The sequence below is a fragment of the Oratosquilla oratoria genome, chromosome 17 (assembly GCF_046742065.1).
Source record: "Oratosquilla oratoria isolate Oo_2021 chromosome 17, ASM4674206v1, whole genome shotgun sequence".
Lineage (NCBI taxonomy): Eukaryota > Metazoa > Arthropoda > Malacostraca > Stomatopoda > Squillidae > Oratosquilla > Oratosquilla oratoria.
The window spans coordinates 32210852-32231193 of record NC_134793.1 but is presented as its reverse complement, the minus strand read 5'-3'; the positions used below and the strand labels follow the sequence as shown (position 1 = coordinate 32231193).

Genomic DNA, 20342 nt, shown 5'->3' with positions numbered 1-20342 from the left:
ATATTTATTGGGTTTTTCTAAGAATACCACCGTAAGATTCTTACGGTGGTATTCTTATTTTTTTCATATATAAGTATTCCCCTTCCAATGATTTATATAAGATTTATATAAGGAAATATATTTTTTTAAGAATACTTTTTTTTTTTTTTTTTTGCGTCGCCTCGTTGCATTGCTCACTACACGAGTTGTGTAGCGGGCCAGCACAACGGTGTCACTGGCTACATTCAACGAAGGACGTTTAAATGGGTTTCACTTGTGTATGAAATGGATGTATGCTTTGATTCCACCCCCCCCCCTTAAATGACTGAAAAGGTCTTTCGTGCGCACTTGTATTTATGTGTTTAAGACAGATTGAATATTTAGAAGCTCTGCCAAGGGATTCGAACCCTGACCTGTGCGTGCATAATCACTAAGTCAAGACGCTAGCAACCGGACAACACGGCTGTTTTCGGCAACTTGGCTTCGTGATTATACGCACAGGGAGTTCGAATCCCTTGTGTGTGTTTAATGGCCATATATATAAATACTGATCCCTGATAACATTTTCCTTTCAGAAACGCGCCAAGGGTCAGGCGCTGATGGACCTTGTGTTCAGCCATCTCGAGTTGATCGAAAAGGATTTTTTCGGGCTTCAGTACAACGACTCGACTGTGAACGCATCACTCGAAAGCTCTTTGGTGAGTAGAAAACGAGCACCGCTGAAAATGGTTGTCTCAACCGTCGTCTCATTTATATATTTGTTTATTTGCTTGTTTGTTTATTTATTTTACAGCGCTTTATTTGTCATTTTTTGAGTGTCAAGAGTAGGAACTCTTCGGAAGGTTGTCGTAAATACAGTGTTCAATGTTGATAGGGAAGGTAAACAAGAAATGTCTTGATTTCTAGGGTGTCGATGGTATGATCAAAATGATCATGATTATTATTTTCTGGCGGGACTGAGTCTTCTCGGGTGATTGAACTTGAAGAAAAATTATGTCTCCATTTATCTTTTAGTCACATACAACTCGCAGCGGAAGTCTAAAGAGCATGTGAACCTCATCAGGTTACTCTGGTCTTCATTTGGAGCCGTTGGCTCCAAGGGGAGATGAAATGTTCCAATAATGTTTAGGAGACCGAGTTATATGTAGGTCATATTTTCATAAATGGGTGTAGCTAACCAAAAAAAAAAAAAAAAAAAAATCCCACACAAAATTAGATAAAAAATGTAAATATATCTAGCTAACAAGCCCCATTTAATTTGTTAGCCTAGCACACAAATCCATTTTACTACGCGTTAGACTATGTTTAGTAACACAGCAGTGGAAGGACCAGACTGGCTTGTACCTGTCACAATAGTCAAGCTATTATTCCTCCAGATTTCGCTCATTGTCGAATTGCGTTCGTCCTTTTAGCCGCGATCGAATCGATCCGAAAGAGTTTGTTCAAATCAGTGGCGTAGCTAATGGGGGGGGGGGGGGGAGCAACCGACCCTCCCGAGAACATTTTTCAAAATTGGCGCTTTTCAACAATTGTTTTAACTCTAGTTCACTTGTGCTTACAAAAGTCGATTATATATATTTATTTCGCCTGGCTTTGGAGGAACATATATTTTGCTAGAATGAAGCCTAGACGAAAGAGACTAGTTCCTTCATTATGTATTTTCATAGTGCTTCGTTTTGTTTTCATTTTACGTTTAAAATTGGAATGATTAAATAACACATTTTTATTGTTTTGAGGTTTATGAGCTTATTGTAAAACTTTTGTGTTTCAATTTTAGATACAAAATAAGATTTATATACTTTAAATTTGTATATTCCTTATATTTTGATTCCGAATACAAAATTGAAATGTATAATAAACAAGTTGAATTTTTTTTGGTATGCGTCACAGCGCCTAGTCACATGTGCGTGCTCCCCCTAACTTTAGAACATGCCTCTGGTTTGAATGTCTCGTTTTGTCGTGAAAAAAACTCAAAAGTTGACAAATTTAGAAATTTTATGGACTTGTATTTTACATAGCATGGGTTCATCGAAGGTAGGTCGTGTAAAAGTAATATTTTATCCTTATACACTTATATATATATATATATATATATATATATATATATATATATATATATATATATATATATATATATATATATATATATATATATATATATACACATTGCGATTACAGTAAGAGTTACGATGGTATTTAGCAAAGTTTTCGACAAGGTCCCACACCAGAGACTACTAAATAAAACGAAAGCCCATGGCATTGGAGGAAAAGTGTTTGAAGAAATTAGAGGATGTATTAATGACAGAAAACGGCGGGTCATCATTGACGGTGTAAATTCCAAGTGAATTAATATTACAAGTGGAGTTCCCCAGGGTTCGGTTTTGAGTCCCGTATTGTTCATTATGTATATAAACGAATTATAAAAGAATATATAGAAGAATTAATAGTGATGTTAGGTTGCCAAAATAGGACGCATATTAGGTCGGAGGAATACGCTGAGATACTGCAGGATGATCTTAATTAATTGTTTGCATGGTCGATCAAATGGTAAATGGACTTCAATATCTCAAAGGGCAGTCTGTTAAACGTAGGATTACACAAGTCAGAAGAGAAATAGAGCTTATATATCGCCATACTAGAGAAAACAGGATAGGGCTAACAGGGCATTAGGATTTATTACTATAGTATGTACGTTCCAAAGAGCCTGTGGTAAATCAACCTTAGGACATGCCTCTCTTATTTCCTATCTATGTGCTGTTTGATTATATATATATATATATATATATATATATATATATATATATATATATATATATATATATATATATATATATATATATATATATGCTTGTACATTGTGACAAGTTGATGAAGGTGGAAAAAGAAGTCACGGGTCTAGTTCCGAGTTCCTGAGTTTATTCCTGACCGGTTTCGCTCTATGCTTTTTCACCGGAAGAAGCATAGAGCGAAACCGGTCAGGAATAAACTCAGGAACTCGGAACTAGACCCGTGACTTCTTTTTCCACCTTCATCAATATATATTTATATATATATTTATATATATATATATATATATATATATATATCACTATAAAGTAATGTCGTAGCACATTGATGAAATAAACTTTTTATCCCACAGTCGGAGAAAAGAAGACACTAATGTCGAACGTTCTGTATATTTCGATCACTGTGACCCTCTTCAGCAGAATGAATACATAGTGGAAGGCATATGCGTATATACAAAAATGTGAGGTGAGAAAAGGAACAAGCTCAGGTTACGTGACCGATGCTCCGCAGGTCGCGTGGGGTTTTGTGACCTTGGAGTACATGAGGTAGCACATGGCTGACTGCTGAGGTAGTGATGCAGTCAGGTGACCACTGGCCATTTGATATATTAAAATTAGGTAAATTTTTTATTAATATATCAAATATATCAAATGGCCAGTGGTCACCTGACTGCATCACTACCTCAGCAGTCAGCCATGTGCTACCTCATGTACTCCAAGGTCACAAAACCCCACGCGACCTGCGGAGCATCGGTCACGTAACCTGAGCTTGTTCCTTTTCTCACCTCACATTTTTGTATATAAGCATATGCCTTCCACTATGTATTCATTCTGCTGAAGAGGGTCACAGTTAGTGATCGAAATATATAGAACGTTCGACATTAGTGTCTTCTTTTCTCCGACTGTGGGATAAAAAGTTTATATATATATATATATATATATATATATATATATATATATATATATATATGTGTGTGTGTGTGTGTGTGTGTGTGTGTGTGTGTGTGTGCGCAAGGTAACCACTTTATAAAATAAGCAAACGAAGCAGAGCGCTTTCGTATATTACATCTTCAGGTAATTTACACTGAAGATGCAATATCCGAAAGCGCTCTGCTCCGTTTGTTTATTTTCTAAAGTGGTTACTTTGCATTTATAAAACACACGTTCCCAGTGTTTTTATTGCATATATATATATATGTATATATATATATATATATATATATATATAATTCTGCATTTAGTAAATGAAACTGTAATGTACAATGAGTATCAGTTTTTAGGATCATAACAACGATTAGCTATACCCCATCCCACCTGTGACACCTGGACGTGACAACATGGGAAAAAAGCGCTGCCATACGTTATAGATTTTATTCAGATCGTTTTTATAACCCCAAAAAGTTATATTCATTGTGCTGTACAGTTTTCTTTATACAGAATATAAAAATCAAGTAGCACATAGATGGAAAATAAGAAAAGGAGGCGTGCGCTAAGGTTGATTTGGCAGAATGGGTAGCAGTATATAATACCCTGATCAGAGTACATGGAGTGCACAGACTATAAGACGGTTACAAACAAAAGTACCAATGTATTTATTAAACTCTTGCGAAAGTTAGACCCATCCATGACTATGCGGTACAGTTTTGGTTCCCGTCCTTTAGAATGGATGTTCGTTCACTGTCACACCCTCAGCGTGAATAGAATCCTGTGGTTGTGCTGTGTTACGCCCTTGTATGAATAAAGTCTCCTGTTTGGATTTTTAAGGCAAGCCTTGCGTGAATATGATGTGTATTATCATTAATGTATGTTATTATTTGTATTCCATAAATTGTATTTTATGATATGTAAACCATTGCGCAATACCAGTCTTTTGGGGTGCGCTTCAAAATACGTTCTGTCGGATGACGCTAAGCTCAGAAACGTTGCATAATTTGGCGCGAAAATATGTTCTTCGTTCCCATTGGCTGGAGGTGTCTTAACTACCTGTTTTGGGTACTTTTCTGCATCCCGGAAACGTAAGCATCCATTCCCGGGCTATAAAAGGCGAAGCAGAGAGCGACTCGGGATAGACGCAAGAGACTACCGAGAGGGACTACCGAAGGAGAACCAGAGAACCAAGAGAAGAGAGAAGACAAGAAAAGAAGCAGACGCCCACGGGTCATCTGAATCTACGTAGAAATTTTTCTACATTCGTCGATTACGACAACTCAACTAAACAAGTCCTTTGGACCTCAAGTACCGAACCCGTAAATTGGCAATCTCCACGCGAAGTGCAAAGCCTTCGTATTCCGAATTGTTTCGGACATCTCCTGACTGCTACTGAACTAACTGTGACTCTACAATCTCTGTTATTTCTCGACTTCGAAACTTTAACAAATCTGCGTATTCCCGACTACCATAAGATTCCCCTACCAGAGGTAATCTGCATCAGCCTCTCCCCAAATAATTAATTTGTTCCCGAGACTTGAAGATCGGACCAGACGACTTTCTGTTGGTGCGACTTCTAGCAACCAGAATCAAGACTCGTCTACACCATAATCAAGACTTCATTTCGCCCACCTGTTCTTACGTGCTGCATACAAGTGCACACCTAGCTACTCTACCTGGTAATTGTTTATATATCCCTTTATAAATTATGCAACATATATTGCTATTCTTTCTTATTCTGTGTCCATTTATGTCATGTTTATTTCATTGTTTTAAATTATGATTATTTCTAACGAAGAGTTAATTATCCTACCCGAACTCTGTCATTCGTCCGAGCTGCTCACGGCATTTTTTTTATTTTTATTTTTTATTTATTTTTATTTTTTTGTGGGGGGGGGGGTCGTGACATTCACTAAAATCAGCACAGAAGATAATGATTAGAATTGTACAAGGGCTTAGAAATCTACCTTACGAAGACAGCCTAAGGTACCTTAACTTACACTCTGGAAAGACGAAGATAGTGGGGGTGATCTAATAGAGGAGGTATTCAAATGGATGAAAGGCTTTAACAAGGTTGATGCAGGCAAGGTCACCATACTAAGACAGCAGGGTATGACTCGTAGTAATGGATTTGAATTGAGAAAATTTAGGTTTCAGAAGAAAATAGACAAGTACTGGTTTACCAATAGAATGGTTAACTAACGTTTCTATCCTTGGAGACAATACAGCACCAAAGAAGTTGATTCATAGAGTTGGTCAAGGGGGATTAATGGCTGAATGGAGTGATAACACAAATTAAAATGATTAGCCATCATCTCTGAGCGGAGACTGGACCTATAAGACAACATGCAACGTATGGTACCTCTCACATAATTGGGTAAAAATGATAAAACGCAAAAATATGTACTTAGGGTGATACCTCTGTAGATCAGAGACACACCCTTTTTTAATAATAGAAGGCTAACTGCCACTCACAAGAGAATGGAGATCGTATTCAACTTCTGTCATCTCTGTTTTGATGAGCGCCTTCATCACTATGGCGTGATATTGTCTCCAGTAATAGAAACTGGTTATTGGCGACCATATACTGATAATAACAATTATACTACAACTACTACTATTACTGCTGGTGCTGCTACTACTAATGATGATGATGATAATAGAACAATGATAATAGAAACAACTTGTAGCTGTCTTATGATCGCTCGATTTGTTGAAATCAGAAAACCCGATCACACTGTGAAGGGAGGATACTTGGCAGCAGGTCCTGGCACAACATTCTTCGTCGTGGCCCTTCTGGACAGGAAGAAGAATTCCTGTGAACCTGAGCGAGCATGAGCGCTCAGGTCAAGGAAAGGGTCCGCATGGGGACACAGCCCAGCGTGAAAGTGCCCTCTACTACACACATGGCTCGGTAGACTCCACCAGACCGCGTCCAGGGGGGACCAGTCTTCATGGCAGATGCTCTGGCCTTCGGTCGGAGAGTCAATGAATCCTTCACGCTTCAGACGGGAGCCACTGCGGTCCAGGAGCTTTGAGGCGTGCTGTTATCCTGCGATCTGGTCCTGTGTTGGTCCAAGCGGACTCGAGGTGAAGTATCCCCACCCCGGCGACAGCATTCGGCTCCAGACCCAAAGCTGCAGCCGAAGCCTCGGTCGCAAGGAAGGACTGTAGCCATCAGGCGGGTGCCGAGGCACATCGGCATCCAGGGGAACGAAAGAGCTAACGTAGTTGCACCTAGGGCGCTAAAACAAAATCGCCCCATTCCTCCCGGTTGTCCCATTTGTCTTGAGTGGCGTCGTGTGTGTGGCAGGGGACTTTGTCCGTGGGAGCATCATAGCTCCCTTTTTTTTTTTTTTCGTTTTTTCTTCCTCTCCAGTGCTGTCATCCGTCCGGACCTCAGCCTTGCAGTGGTCCGCAACAGTTCACACATGAAACGAGTTGTGGGGAGTAGGAGTGCACAGGGTTGATTGGGAAGGGAGTGCACGATACTCCCTTCTCCTGCCGTGAGTAGGAACTAGCCCCTCTATCGCAGACCACAGTCGAGGATTAAACTGGACAATCCTTTTTCGGAGTGAATTATTTCCCCAGCAAGGTCCTTTCTTTTCGGAAATAAAAGTATCTTACTGTCCTCGTCTCCAGCATGTTAATAAGTAAAAACACACCCATGTCTTTTCCTTTCTAATCTGCAGTAAAAACGCTTCCGTGTTTTTTTGTTTTTGTTTTTCCTTCGGTTGTCCCTCTCCCCACAGCTATAAGTCATTAAAAAAAAAAAAAAAAAAAAAAAAAAAAAAAAATCCTGCACAAGTACAACACAAACACTAGTCCAACATTTCTCCCCAGAGAGATCTATGGGAGTATCCGAAGACTTGTCAGGCGCTATGAGAGTACGGGTTTCTGGTTAATGAAATTGAGCGCAACAGTTAATGTTTGTGTCGGACAAATAATTTGGCTTGAGGGATTCATGTTTATAAGAATGAAGGAGACTGCAAGAGACCATGAGGCCTACACTAGGTAGTTCCATGTCCATTCTTGGTAGCGACAATAGCGCCTCTATCCTTGGGGGGAGACACTATCTCGCCGAAGATGTGCGAGTCGTAGAGGGGGTAAAGGAGATTTGTGAAGGGTTGTAGTACGTAAAGAGGGACAGTAGAATTAAAAAAAAAGAAAAAAGAAAAAAATCAGCATTTTTCTATTTTTATTATGTCGTTCTTCGTGATGCCGAATGGTGGTGCAAGGGGGAGGGAAGACGAACGGGGAGGAACGGGGTAATCTGGAAGTATATGAGCTGTCAATGATCTGTTTGTGTACACTCTGAGGAAGTCCTTTCAGGACGAAACGTTAGCAATAAATCTCCAACGGTTCCAGGTGTTTACCTCACCACCCGTACACTCATACATATATATATATACACACACACACACATCTATTAACCACAATTAATTTTAATTCTAAGCCATCATCATCGAGAAACTCGAGGAGGCATACATGCAGAAATTGATACGTGGTTCAGTTAAGGACTTGAACCTCCGCTAGCATGTAACAAGTGACAGTGACTTAACCTATTAATTTCTGCGTGTATGCCTCATCGAGTTTCTCTATGTTGATGGCTTAGAATTAAAGTGAATGGTGGTTGATAAATGTAAATGTGTTCATTGGGACCCATTTAGTGTTATACATACATACATATATATATATATATATATATATATATATATATATATATATATATATATATATATATATATATATATATATATATATATATAATTTTTCTCTTCTTTTCCTTTGAGTGGTGACGAGTCTCCAGTCAAGAATGCTATGTAACTCTGGTCCATAGGGGTGTGTAATTTTGGAGCCAAGTGGACATCCGGGTCGATTGATGAAGTAGATCAGGCGAGATGTATAGAGTGACTTTGAATTTTATGAAAATCCTCTCAGTCTTTGGTTTATGGCCGCTGGTGTCTGATAGGAAGGATGGTTAAAAATTAACATTTCTATTTATATGAAGTTCTAGAATAGATCTAGTTGAAAGTATGGCTATTTGGGGGCAAAGTCTTATTGCATCTGTATCACGGAGAAGCCATGGCGAGTCTACTTTAAAATCTTTCACAAATCTGGTAAAAAAAATTCAGTCTTAAAGTCATTTTCGTATATTTCTCCATCATTTGAATTTATCAATATTATTCTACCCGTATGTACATTCTCTAAGCATTTGTCTTGGCATTATTGCCGCCGTGTGTATTCATGTTTGTCTTGTGTTTCCCGCGTTCTTACGCAGGGAAATACTGCATAGGATGGCCAATCGCGCCAGGAACATATTGGGTAGTTTCACTAAATATATGATGTTTTCTATTTATAAATTGTGTTTTGTAGCAATTATTGTCTGTTATGTATGTCAGAGCGTACGCTCATGTGCCTAAAACGGCTCATAATTACACCACATACACACTAACACTCATGCAATTATACACATACGCCGTCATAAACATACCTATACAATTTGTGTACTTATACTTAGTCTTCCTCACGTTACAGACCAGCTGCCGGGAGTTTAGGAAGGTCAGTTGTTGTCCAATTCATATTATCTCAGTGGAATTATTTTCTGTTGATAAATTTATTCTTCTCCGTGCCTCCAAATTGCCCTTGTCACACCCAGCTGCAAATGGCGTCTCCTACACCCCCAATGAATATGCTTTTTTATTTTATTTTGTTTTCTGAAATTCAAGTGATCCCACTATTTGTCCATCAATTCCATATGTAACATTTTTGCTTTACCAGGGATATTTTTTCCTCTATGCTCGATTTTCATGTGTATATAGAAATACTTTGCATCGGAAATCACCTGACAGTGTATTGAGGGAAGAAAAACGTTACAAAGCAAGGCAAAAGGCTTCACAAGTCGGTGGGCCAGCACCCAGTACCAAACACAGAAGTACCAACGTAACCATTTCCCCCACGCTAGACATTGTTCATAAACAATTGATACTTGTTAATTCAAAATAAGATATGGGGGAAAGGGCAGAGAATTCGTTTTTTATTCTATTTTTTTATTTCATCACAGCAAGGAATTTGGAGAGAAATGGACTAAATTATGTTTGTAAAACATTTGTCATGGGAAAGTCCTGGATATGCTGCACTACGATGGGCCATGCCTTTGGCCAGAAATATGAATAATGATTGGACCACAGATACTTCTGTAGGTTAAAAAAAAATGGAAGACACATTACCAAGGCTCCAAGCGAGCTGCAGCATATACAAATGCACTTAATCTCCCTGGTTAAGGTGCCGGGGGGAGGGGTGGGCGGCCAAGTTCCCATTTGGTCACCTGCCCTGTTCACACTAGCTGTCTCAACCGTTCGGAATCCGCGGCGGTACCGCATAGTGAAGAATTGACGGTTGTGTGTGAACGCCTTCATTGACTTACATTGTAATCGAACCGCGGCGGTTGAAACCACTAGTGTGTATAGGGTAGGACATGCAGGGGAATAAGGTGGTGGTACCTTTATGTTCTCTGCCACAGTGTACCACTTTAGTACGACTCAAATTGTCGCGCGCAGCATCGGCTGCCATATGAACGATGCATCACACTACTCACATTATTATAAAGTCACTACTGTATTACTCCTCTTTTACTCTGAGTGATAATAAACACAGAAAACGGGATCAAACCAGTTCACAAAATCCGGGGGTAACTCATGTACAACTGCAATATATATATGTATATATATATATATATATATATATATATATATATATATATATATATATATATATATAGAATCGCCAATGGCGACGATGTCAATCGAATAATTCCGACTGCTGTCCCCGGACTCGAATCCGAGACTTGCGCGGTTGCAGGTCGTCGCTCTTCCGACTATGGTACTGAGACAATAAGATTGTACAACCTCGGGGTTAATCTAACTCCCGCAGGATTTGAGTCGACTGCTAACTACCGTCCTAATCTCCGCGCAAGTCTGGGGTTCGAGTCCGGAGACAAGTGTCGGAATTATTATTATTGTTATTAAAAAAAAAAAAAAAATTGTGTATATATATATATATATATATATATATATATATATATATATATATATATATATATAAGACACCGACATTGGCATCCTCGTGTACCCAATCGCGCCTCATGACGCCAAAGTATGTGTCATCGTACGGAAGTGGTTAAAGAGAGCAGCATAAGGGAAGGGCAGTAGAAGTTAAAAGTGAGCGACAAACATCCCTTCTTTTTAGTTGGGGATTGATCACTCATAAAAGAATGCTCGTGACTCTGGGCCGTAGGGATGTCACTAAACTCCCTATTACACGGTCTGCATAAAACTTAAGTCGTTTCTTCCAACCCACCAGGGAAACAGGTCACACCTAAAGTCTGGTGGTTGTTGACTCTGCGACATTGCTTCTGACCCAGGGCAGTGGACAGGATGCAGGGATGACCCGTCATCCAGGAGGTGCCAAGATAAGGGGGAGGGTGGAGGGGCGTGGAATATATAGGAAATGGAATGGGTGGGAGTGGTTTCTATGCCTTTTTTCTTTTTGGCTACCCCCCATGTAAGGGGGAAAAAGCCTTTGGTATATGTATGTATGTACTTCCAACCAACGTTCCCTCTGAACTGTGCGCATGTGCGCGTGCACGTATGTTTTACAAGCGCACACAAAGAAAAATGTGCGTACACAAGGTTGTGTGTGTGTGTGCGCGCGCGTGTTTGTATATATATATATATATATATATATATATATATATATATATATATATATATACAGTTACACTTGTGCACGCACACACATATTCACACACACGCGCGTGCACATGCGCATAAATATTTCTTTGTCGCGGCTCGTGCCGCTTAAATTCTTCTTATCGGCTTAAGAAACCTGCACAGCGAAGCTATAGCGATAATCCCATACCACACTCCTGGTCATATGGCCATTTCCCGAAGGTTGAGTGTGGTTTGAATTTTCCGCCAAAATCATCGGAAATTTAAAATTCCCGGCTCTGTGCAGGCATGCGCATTGTCGACCCCACCTCCCCCTCCCTATTCCCTCCCTTCTTACCCGGCTAGCTCGAGCCGGACGTCGCGTCACTTCAATGAGAAATGAAGGCTTCGCCTGTGGGAGGAGGGAGGGACCCTAAATCTGTGCAGGTTTCTTAAGCCGATAAGAAGAATTTAAGCGGCACGAGCCGCGACAAAGAAATATTATCGGCTGAAAGAAACCTGCACAGCGAAGCTATGCATGAGACGAGGACAGGTGGGAGGAGAGGTGAAGCCTGAATCAAACCGTTATTACGTGTGTCTTTCCTATGGGAGACTTATTCATTTTATCACTCAGTAGAGGGGAGACAGAAACGTCAAGTACCCACGCCGAAGAATGTGACATGCACAACATTGCACTGTTCACACAATGCGTAAATTATACGAAATTTGTATCCTGTTCAACGGTTCCTGGCCCCTCCCCACTCCTCGGTCGCCCTTTGCCCCCTCCACTTTTTTGAGATGAGAGGGGTGGAGCCGTTTCCATGGCGACACATGGGACAGGGGCGACTGAGTGGTAGAGACACCGTGTCCCCAAGGGAGTCGTCGATGTCCAGTCCCTAGGTCCCGCACCCGCTCCACAGAGTGGGTGCGGAGAAACTCCAGCGACCGGCGTAGGGCCCCCGACCGAAGCCAGGGACGCAACAACCTGTGGAGCCCCCCCCGCCCCGGCCCGGGCAGGTCACGCGGGAGAAGCAGTTTGCTCCTGTCGACCTCCCGTACCAGCCGTCGGCGCCCCAAGCGGCTCAGTGGAAGGGCCGGGGTCGCGAAGTTGAGGCCCCCCCCCCCCCCCGCCACCGAAGGAGGGAGGACGTGTGAGAGAAGCACGCTCTTTTGGCGCAGGGGAGCACCCGAAGGACGCTGACTGTGTCCCACTCAATCCCGAGCCAATAAAGTCTGTGTGGGAGCAAGGGCAGACCCGTCCCAGTCCACCCCGAACTCCACGTCCGCCAACACACTCAGAGCCATTGAGATGTCGGCCGATGCACCCTCCCCGGTGGGCAAATGCATCCACTAGCCGTCTAGGAACATGAGTGTGGAGACGCTTGCTTCCGTCCAACGTACGCCTACCACTCTCACTAGTTTCGTGAAGATCCTCGGGGTAAGCGAGAAACCGAAAGGGAGTATGCGAGGCCAAGTTCGTTTCCGAGCGACCTCGTCCGTGGGCGTTAGTCAAGAGGCTTCGTCCTGGGTGAAGACGTTCCCTGAGCGTCTCCCACGAAGACGGGCCTGGACCCTCGGTATGTATCCAACTCACCCCAAGTCTTCCCGCGGGAAGTTCTCGAAGCCCGTGGCGAGCGTCTTCATCCAATAGTGTGCTATGGCAATTTGTGACGTCTCGTCACCCACAAGCGGACTTCTATATGTTTAATACCTAGTGACATCATGTGATTGTACTGTGACGTCACCGGATTGATCATGGCGCCATAGGATCGTCTCGTGACGTCACAGGGACACAAATTGACGTCATAGGACTACATGGTGACGTCAATTTATCACAATGACGTCATCATACCGTGACATCACTGAGTCACAGTGAGCGTTGAAATAAATTTTGACATGGTAAAATTCTGGACCATCATGACTGTAGATTAAATTAAGTTGAATAGGAAAAGTCATGTTCATTTCGACCTAAGTCACAGTGAGCGTCGAAATAATTTAACATGGTAAAATTCTTTACCATCATGACTACAGATTAGCTTAAGTTGAATAGGAAAAGTCATGGTCATTTCGACCTAAGTCACAGTGAGCGTCGAAATTAATTTTAACATGGTAAAATTCTCGACCATCATGACTGTAGATTAAATTAAGTTGAATAGGAAAAGTCATGTTCATGTTGACCTGAGTCACAGTGGGCGTTGAATTAGTTTAACATGGTAAAATTCTTGACCATCATGACTACAGATTAGCTTAAGTTGAATAGGAAAAGTCATGGTCATTTCGACCTAAGTCACAGTGAGCGTCGAAATTAATTTTAACATGGTAAAATTCTCGACCATCATGACTGTAGATTAAATTAAGTTGAATAGAAAAAGTCATGTTCATGTCGACCTGAGTCACAGTGGGCGTTGAATTAGTTTAACATGGTAAAATTCTTGACCATCATGACTACAGATTAGCTTAAGTTGAATAGGAAAAGTCATGGTCATTTCGACCTAAGTCACAGTGAGCGTCGAAATTAATTTTAACATGGTAAAATTCTCGACCATCATGACTGTAGATTAAATTAAGTTGAATAGGAAAAGTCATGTTCATGTCGACCTGAGTCACAGTGGGCGTTGAATTAGTTTAACATGGTAAAATTCTTGACCATCATGACTACAGATTAGCTTAAGTTGAATAGGAAAAGTCATGGTCATTTCGACCTAAGTCACAGTGAGCGTCGAAATTAATTTTAACATGGTAAAATTCTCGACCATCATGACTGTAGATTAAATTAAGTTGAATAGGAAAAGTCATGTTCATGTCGACCTGAGTCACAGTGGGCGTTGAATTAGTTTAACATGGTAAAATTCTTGACCATCATGACTACAGATTAGCTTAAGTTGAATAGGAAAAGTCATGGTCATTTCGACCTAAGTCACAGTGAGCGTCGAAATCAATTTTAACATGGTAAAATTCTCGACCATCATGACTGTAGATTAGCTCAAGTTGAATAGGAAAAGTCATGGTCATTTCGACCTGAGTCACAGTGAGCGTTGAAATTAATTTCAACATGGTAAAGTTCTTGACCATCATGACTATAGATTAGCTTAAGTTGAATAGGAGAAGTCATGTCCATTTCGACCTGTTTTTTTTTTTTTTTTTTACTTATATCGATATCAATATCAATATATATATATATTCATTTATTTATTTATTTTTTATAAAAATAATATTGTACAATTCACATAGTGCATAAATTCTATGTAGAATATTGTATCTTGCTCAGCGGTTCCTGGGCCTTCCCCTACCCCTCGGTCGCCCTTTGCCCCCCCTTCTTTTGCGAAGAGGGGTGGAGCCGTTCCCATGGCGACACATGGGACAGGGGTGATCGAGTGGTAGAGATACCGTGACATGAAAGAAGTTGCTGATGCCCAGCCCCCGAGGTCCTGCACCCGTTCCACAGAGTGGGTGCGGAGAAACGCCAGCGATGCCGCGAGGCCTCTGATGTTGTGGGCGTGGGGGGCATGGCCCGGGTCGGCCTTCCGGTGCCCTGTTGGTGGTGTCAGCTAGCCAAGACAGGAAGTCCAGAACTGTGCTAGCGGAGATGGTCACTATCGCGTGTCTCCGAAGGAAGTCCTGGAATCTCCGGTTGGGAGGGTTGTTGGATCTGGATGACGGTCGGTCGGGACCGTAGCGAAGACGCGGTCTGTCGCTTCCTGGTCGAACAGACCACGGGAAAGGGGAGCTGCTCTCACCACGCCCCGGCGAGCTATCTCCGGGGCCGACCGCGCTGCAGACTGACGAGCTGCCAGACGAGCCGCGGTGAAGGCCCTCGCTGCTGGGGGTAGGGCTGATGACGCCATGTTGGCTGTACCCTCTGCCACGGTAGAGAGTGCCGCCAGGGTGTCTCTGCATACAGAAAACACGCGAATCAAATTAGTAGGGCGAGAAGGATCCCGATCCCCGGAGGGTGTAATAAAGTCACATCGCTCAATTGTAGAACGTATAACATATGCGAAGCCGAGGTCGTTTCCGAACGACCTCGTCCTCGGGCGTTAGTCAAGAGGCTCCGTCCTGGGTGAAGACGCTACCCGAGCGTCTCTCGCCAGGACAGGTCTGGACCCTCTATAGATTGAAATATCCCACTCACCTCAATTCTTCCCGCGGGAAGTCCTCAAAGCTCGTGGCGAGCGTCGTCAGCCAGTTCCTCATCATCGCCATTGCCGTGACGGTCGAGATGGTAGAGGCAAGGTCTTGTCTGGTCGAGGCCTCCGTCGTCAGCAACTTAGCCTCCGGTTCACTAAGTTGCTGGGGGAGGGCGGGGTCCCTGCCCGAGTGCCACAAGCAATCGCGCAGGCCCTCCGGCGCGAAGGGTGGTGGCAGGACGACGGGGAATGATGAAGGGATATGCCGTCGAGGAGGAACCGTCTTGGGTTGGTCTTGGGCCCGCTCGAGAGCAGGGATGTCTAAGGCTTTCTCCCCTTTCTCCTGCGGGAACCAGGCGTTTGGGGAGAGTGCTACCGCCGGTGAGTCCCCCGACCTGTCGACAAACATATGCCCATCAGGGTTTAAACGAGGGTTCTCCAGGAGAGCACCTAATGCGTCCAGAGTGTTAGAGGTGGAAATCCTGGAGGGCGTGGAGGCCGGGGCGGAGAGGGGTCGAATCTTATATAGAACCTTAGCCCCCTCCGCGTCGTTGGCCCACTTTAGGATAACGTCATCTCTCCTCCTCCAGCCCTCCAGTAGCGAGTAGTCGGGAGACCAGGCCACTAGCTTGTGATCTTCTCCAAACGAGTACTCCCAGGACCGGGGAAGGTCACACCATGAGAAGGGGTGAACTCAAGAGTCCGTCATGGTAGGAGGATAAGGTAAAGAAGAACTGTAGTGGTCCTCCACCCCGTCCAACCCGACGGACGTCTGATTGGGGGTTCCTCCTGAGAGGGGCCTTCTAGTCCTATACCTGTCGCCGGCACGGAGGGGCGGAGGGAAGGACCAGGAGGGAGAGTGGGAGGGGGGGCTAGAGCCGTAGGTTCAATAGGAGGTTGCTCTGGAGAGGGGTGCGTTATGATTTGCGCGGTCTGAAAGGCCGGATAATGTGATAGGGCCGATTCAAGGACGGGGACTATCAGGGACGGAAGGAGGGCAGCCACTTGGGCAGCCAGAGTTCCCTCTCCCCTCGTTTCGTCCCCCGGCTCCCTGCCCTTGTGGGATTTACGGCGAGGAAAAGGAGAGCGAGGAAGGGAGGGTGAGTTGGGGGGAGAGGCTGTGGAGGGTGGGGACAAGCTGAGCGTCCTGGACCTCGGTGAGGCAGACCTCTTTTTCGAGCGAGATTTCCTGCCGGGTTCACGTGAGTGAACTAGGGAGGAAGACGAGTTCGTGGGGGTGCTTGACAAAGCAAGCCGTAAGGGTTTTAAGGACCCTTGATGGTCGGATGTATGGGGCTGCCGAGAGGCCTGAGGACGCTCGGGGACACCATACTCCGTAACATCAGACTCGTCCCCTTGTACTCCGAGAGGCCCAGGTTGTCCACCAACGGAAGTCTCGGAGACATAGGGAGACGGATGGCGAGGGCGAACGAGGCCCAATTCCACGCCTAACGCCGGATCCGCCCACACCAGGGGGGGGGGGTCGTCAGCGGATTTCAATTTCCGAGCTCTGCGCCATGCCTCCCGAAGAAGTTCGAGGGCGGCTAGCTTGGAACGGGTTTTGGGAGGAGCAGCACGAATCTCCTCAACCCGCGCTTTGCACACAACGCAGGCTAGGGGGTTAAAGCCAGCTTGTGAGAAACAAGGGGCATGGCGGGAGCAGAGGTCGTGGTGGCCGTCTGACGAGATCCTGGCTGTGCAGCCGGATTCCACACACAAGCGTTTGGTCTGAAAATAGAATAATGATAATCATAGAAGGGGTGTCCCAAAGGTGTCTGGACACAACACCGAAGGGGAAAAACTGCAGGAGAACAGGTAGGGCTCCCTACGAGAACACACGAGCACGAGCAGGAACCAGACTTACCGGCATGAAAAGAAGGTGGGTTGTGGAGTGACCGACTCGTCTGGTTCCGCGATGCTAAGTGACGCGACGTCCGGCTCGAGCTAGCCGGGTAAGAAGGGAGGGAATAGGGAGGGGGAGGTGGGGTCGACAATGCGCATGCCTGCACAGAGCCGGGAATTTTAAATTTCCGATGATTTTGGCGGAAAATTCAAACCACACTCAACCTTCGGGAAATGGCCATATGACCAGGAGTGTGGTATGGGATTATCGCTATAGCTTCGCTGTGCAGGTTTCTTTCAGCCGATAATGACTTTATAAAAACCCGCAGGGAAGAAGAAAGTAATTTTGAAAAGGTTGTTGTAGATATACGCAGAGATGAACCGAATATGTTCACAAGCCTATCAATAGCGAATTGACACAAGGGGAAATACCAAACCAATAGGGGACGGTGAGATCTTTGAGGAGACCTCAGCTCAGGCAGAAATAACGAATGAAAGTTTCCAATATGTCTTCACAAAGGAGAGCATTTCCTTAGAGGAAATGGAGATTAACAAGAATTCAGGTCTAGAAAATGTTGATATAAAAGTGGCAAAAACCTCAGGACCTCAAAGTGAATACTTGAATATTGTAAGGAACAACTACAGGACAAGGCTCGCAGTCTTATTGCATCTTCGTTGAAATAATGAAAAGTGCTGCATGATTGGAAAATGGTTAATATGGAACCCATTCACAAAGGTAGTAAGACAGTGATACTCAAACTCTGCGTCACGTAATTATTGTGAATAGGTATGTGTACTTAAATTTGCTAGTTGTTATTATTATCATCATGATCATTATCATCATTATTATCATTATTATTATTGTTATTATTATTATTATTATTATTATTATTAATAGTATTATTATTATTATTGTTCTTGTTGGTATCATTATTATTATTATTTATTATTAATTTTATTATTATTGTCGTTATTATTATTTATTATTATTATTATTATTATCGTTATTATTATTATCGTTATTATTATTATTATTATTATTATTATTATTGTTATTATTATTATGTCTACACGCGTATCCACGCACATGTTCGTGCTAATATCATGTCAAATGTGTACTTCTGTGTTAGTGGAACAAGTACCAAACTTACACTACACTGCCTGTAGAGTTGGTGCGCGTCTTCTAAGTTCAAGATAAGTCATTATTGCTCCACTAAGCAATAAAGTTTGTGAACCTTTGAACTAAAGAAACTCCACTAATTATGAGCCGGTGTCGTTTAACTAGCACAGTGGTGTGTGTGCGTGTGTGTGTGTAAGTTCACAGCATTACCCATAGATCGGGCCATATATGAGCTCTGAGCTTTCATCCGGGAGGGTAATAACTATCGATCACGTATCCATCACATAATCCAAGACAGTGGTGATAAACACACACACACACACACACACACACACACACATTGTGGCGAGGTGGTAGAGTTCGCGGCCGCCACTACAGCGGTCCGGGTTCGAATCCCGCCCAGGGTTAAAATAATGTCAGTATCGCTGCGGTGCGAGTCGTTACTCCAACTTTCGTGGGCGGAGAGTTGGGTGTTTGTGTGCGTGTAAGGTCACAACATTACCCGTAGATAGGGCCATATATGAGCTCTGAGCTCTCATCCGGGAGGGTAAAAACTGTCGATCACGAGTCCAACACGTGATCCAAGACCATGTTGAATCACACACGCCCTGGCTCCTGTAATGTTCTTGATTCATGTATATATATAAATGGCATGACGGAGGGTAACAACCTACCCCAACATATTTTCATATGATGCCAAGATCATAAGAACAAGAAAATAAAAACGTTCAAGACTGCAAAATGTTACAAGATCTACAATGCATGAAACCAGTCATGGAATATAAGTGTTAATGTTAAAGATGCAAAGTATTGGAAATTGTTTAAAGGTATAAAACACCTTCAGTGAATTACTCGATCGGAAAATAATTTACAAAAGCAATGAATAAATAAATAGATAAATAAACAGTGTATGGGAGTGTTCGAGGTACCTTACAACACTGCAAACGTAGATGAATCCTTGACATAGTGGGGTAGAATGTAAAGGATTACTAATCGATAAAGCCAAACATTTTAAAGAAATGTATTGAATGAAAAATAAATAAAACTAGTGAGAGACCAATGAATTGTGAAGAGATGAAATGTGTGTCTGAAGTAGGCGAGTTCAAGTGAAGGAACAGGATGCAGTACGGTATTGAATGATTCGTTGGTTTGTGGAAACAAATTAGTAGAATAAATAGATCTGGTGGCTACAGTTGATTAATTCAGTGATAAGTTAATGGGGATTTAGAAGGACATATTTACCCTGTGATTTACGATTAGGTAAGTACTTTTAGATATGATTAGGTAAAACTTCAACGGATTCTTGGCGTTTTAACTCACCACCCTACCACACCTGCACATGCGCATACTAGACATGATATTCAGGAAAAGATGGGTTATGTAATACCTCGAAACAAAGTATACATTCGATGGACATATTGGTGTGATGATAATAATTTTATTTGTCAATAAATAAAATACATCAAATACAGATAAAGACAAAACAGTTCGAAATTACAATTACAATTGCCGAGGATAACACAAAAAAGCATGTGAGCTTTCCATTGTAGTTCATATTGGCAAGTTTCTTGAGCTCCTGTCATTGAAGTTATTAAAGAAAGAAATGCATGAGTGGGCTGTGTTTGTCTCAGATTTGAAAAAAAAATAGGGATTGATAGGGTACCTCACAGAAGACAGGAGACTGATAGTGCAGATATTAGTTATTCTTGCAAACAGACAGAAAAGTGTTTTGTACACTTTCGTTCAGACTTTCTTGATCGCTTGCTGTCTGTATTACCGACTTTATATATATATATATATATATATATATATATATATATATATATATATATATATATATATATATATATAT

At 42.6% G+C, this 20342-nt stretch overlaps 2 protein-coding genes across 6 annotated transcripts in view; one reads left to right on the top strand and one right to left on the bottom strand.

Annotated features, from left to right (window-relative positions):
• The window catches only part of LOC143034595 (tyrosine-protein phosphatase non-receptor type 4-like), a 279323-nt gene that overhangs the window by 88353 nt on the left and 170628 nt on the right, over positions 1-20342 (top strand). For all 5 annotated transcript variants that reach the window (XM_076200888.1, XM_076200887.1, XM_076200885.1 and 2 more), the window contains 2 exons: positions 555-677; positions 9231-9254. In XM_076200888.1, coding sequence (XP_076057003.1) covers positions 555-677; positions 9231-9254 — 147 coding nt within the window. The remainder of the gene's footprint in view (positions 1-554; positions 678-9230; positions 9255-20342) is intronic.
• LOC143034176 (uncharacterized) lies at positions 15806-17427 on the bottom strand. The gene is made up of 2 exons (XM_076200122.1): positions 17393-17427; positions 15806-17256 (listed from the first exon to the last, which is right to left on the bottom strand). Exons 1-2 carry the CDS (start codon positions 17396-17398, stop codon positions 16234-16236), a joined length of 1029 nt encoding a protein of 342 aa, XP_076056237.1. The 5' UTR covers positions 17399-17427; the 3' UTR covers positions 15806-16233.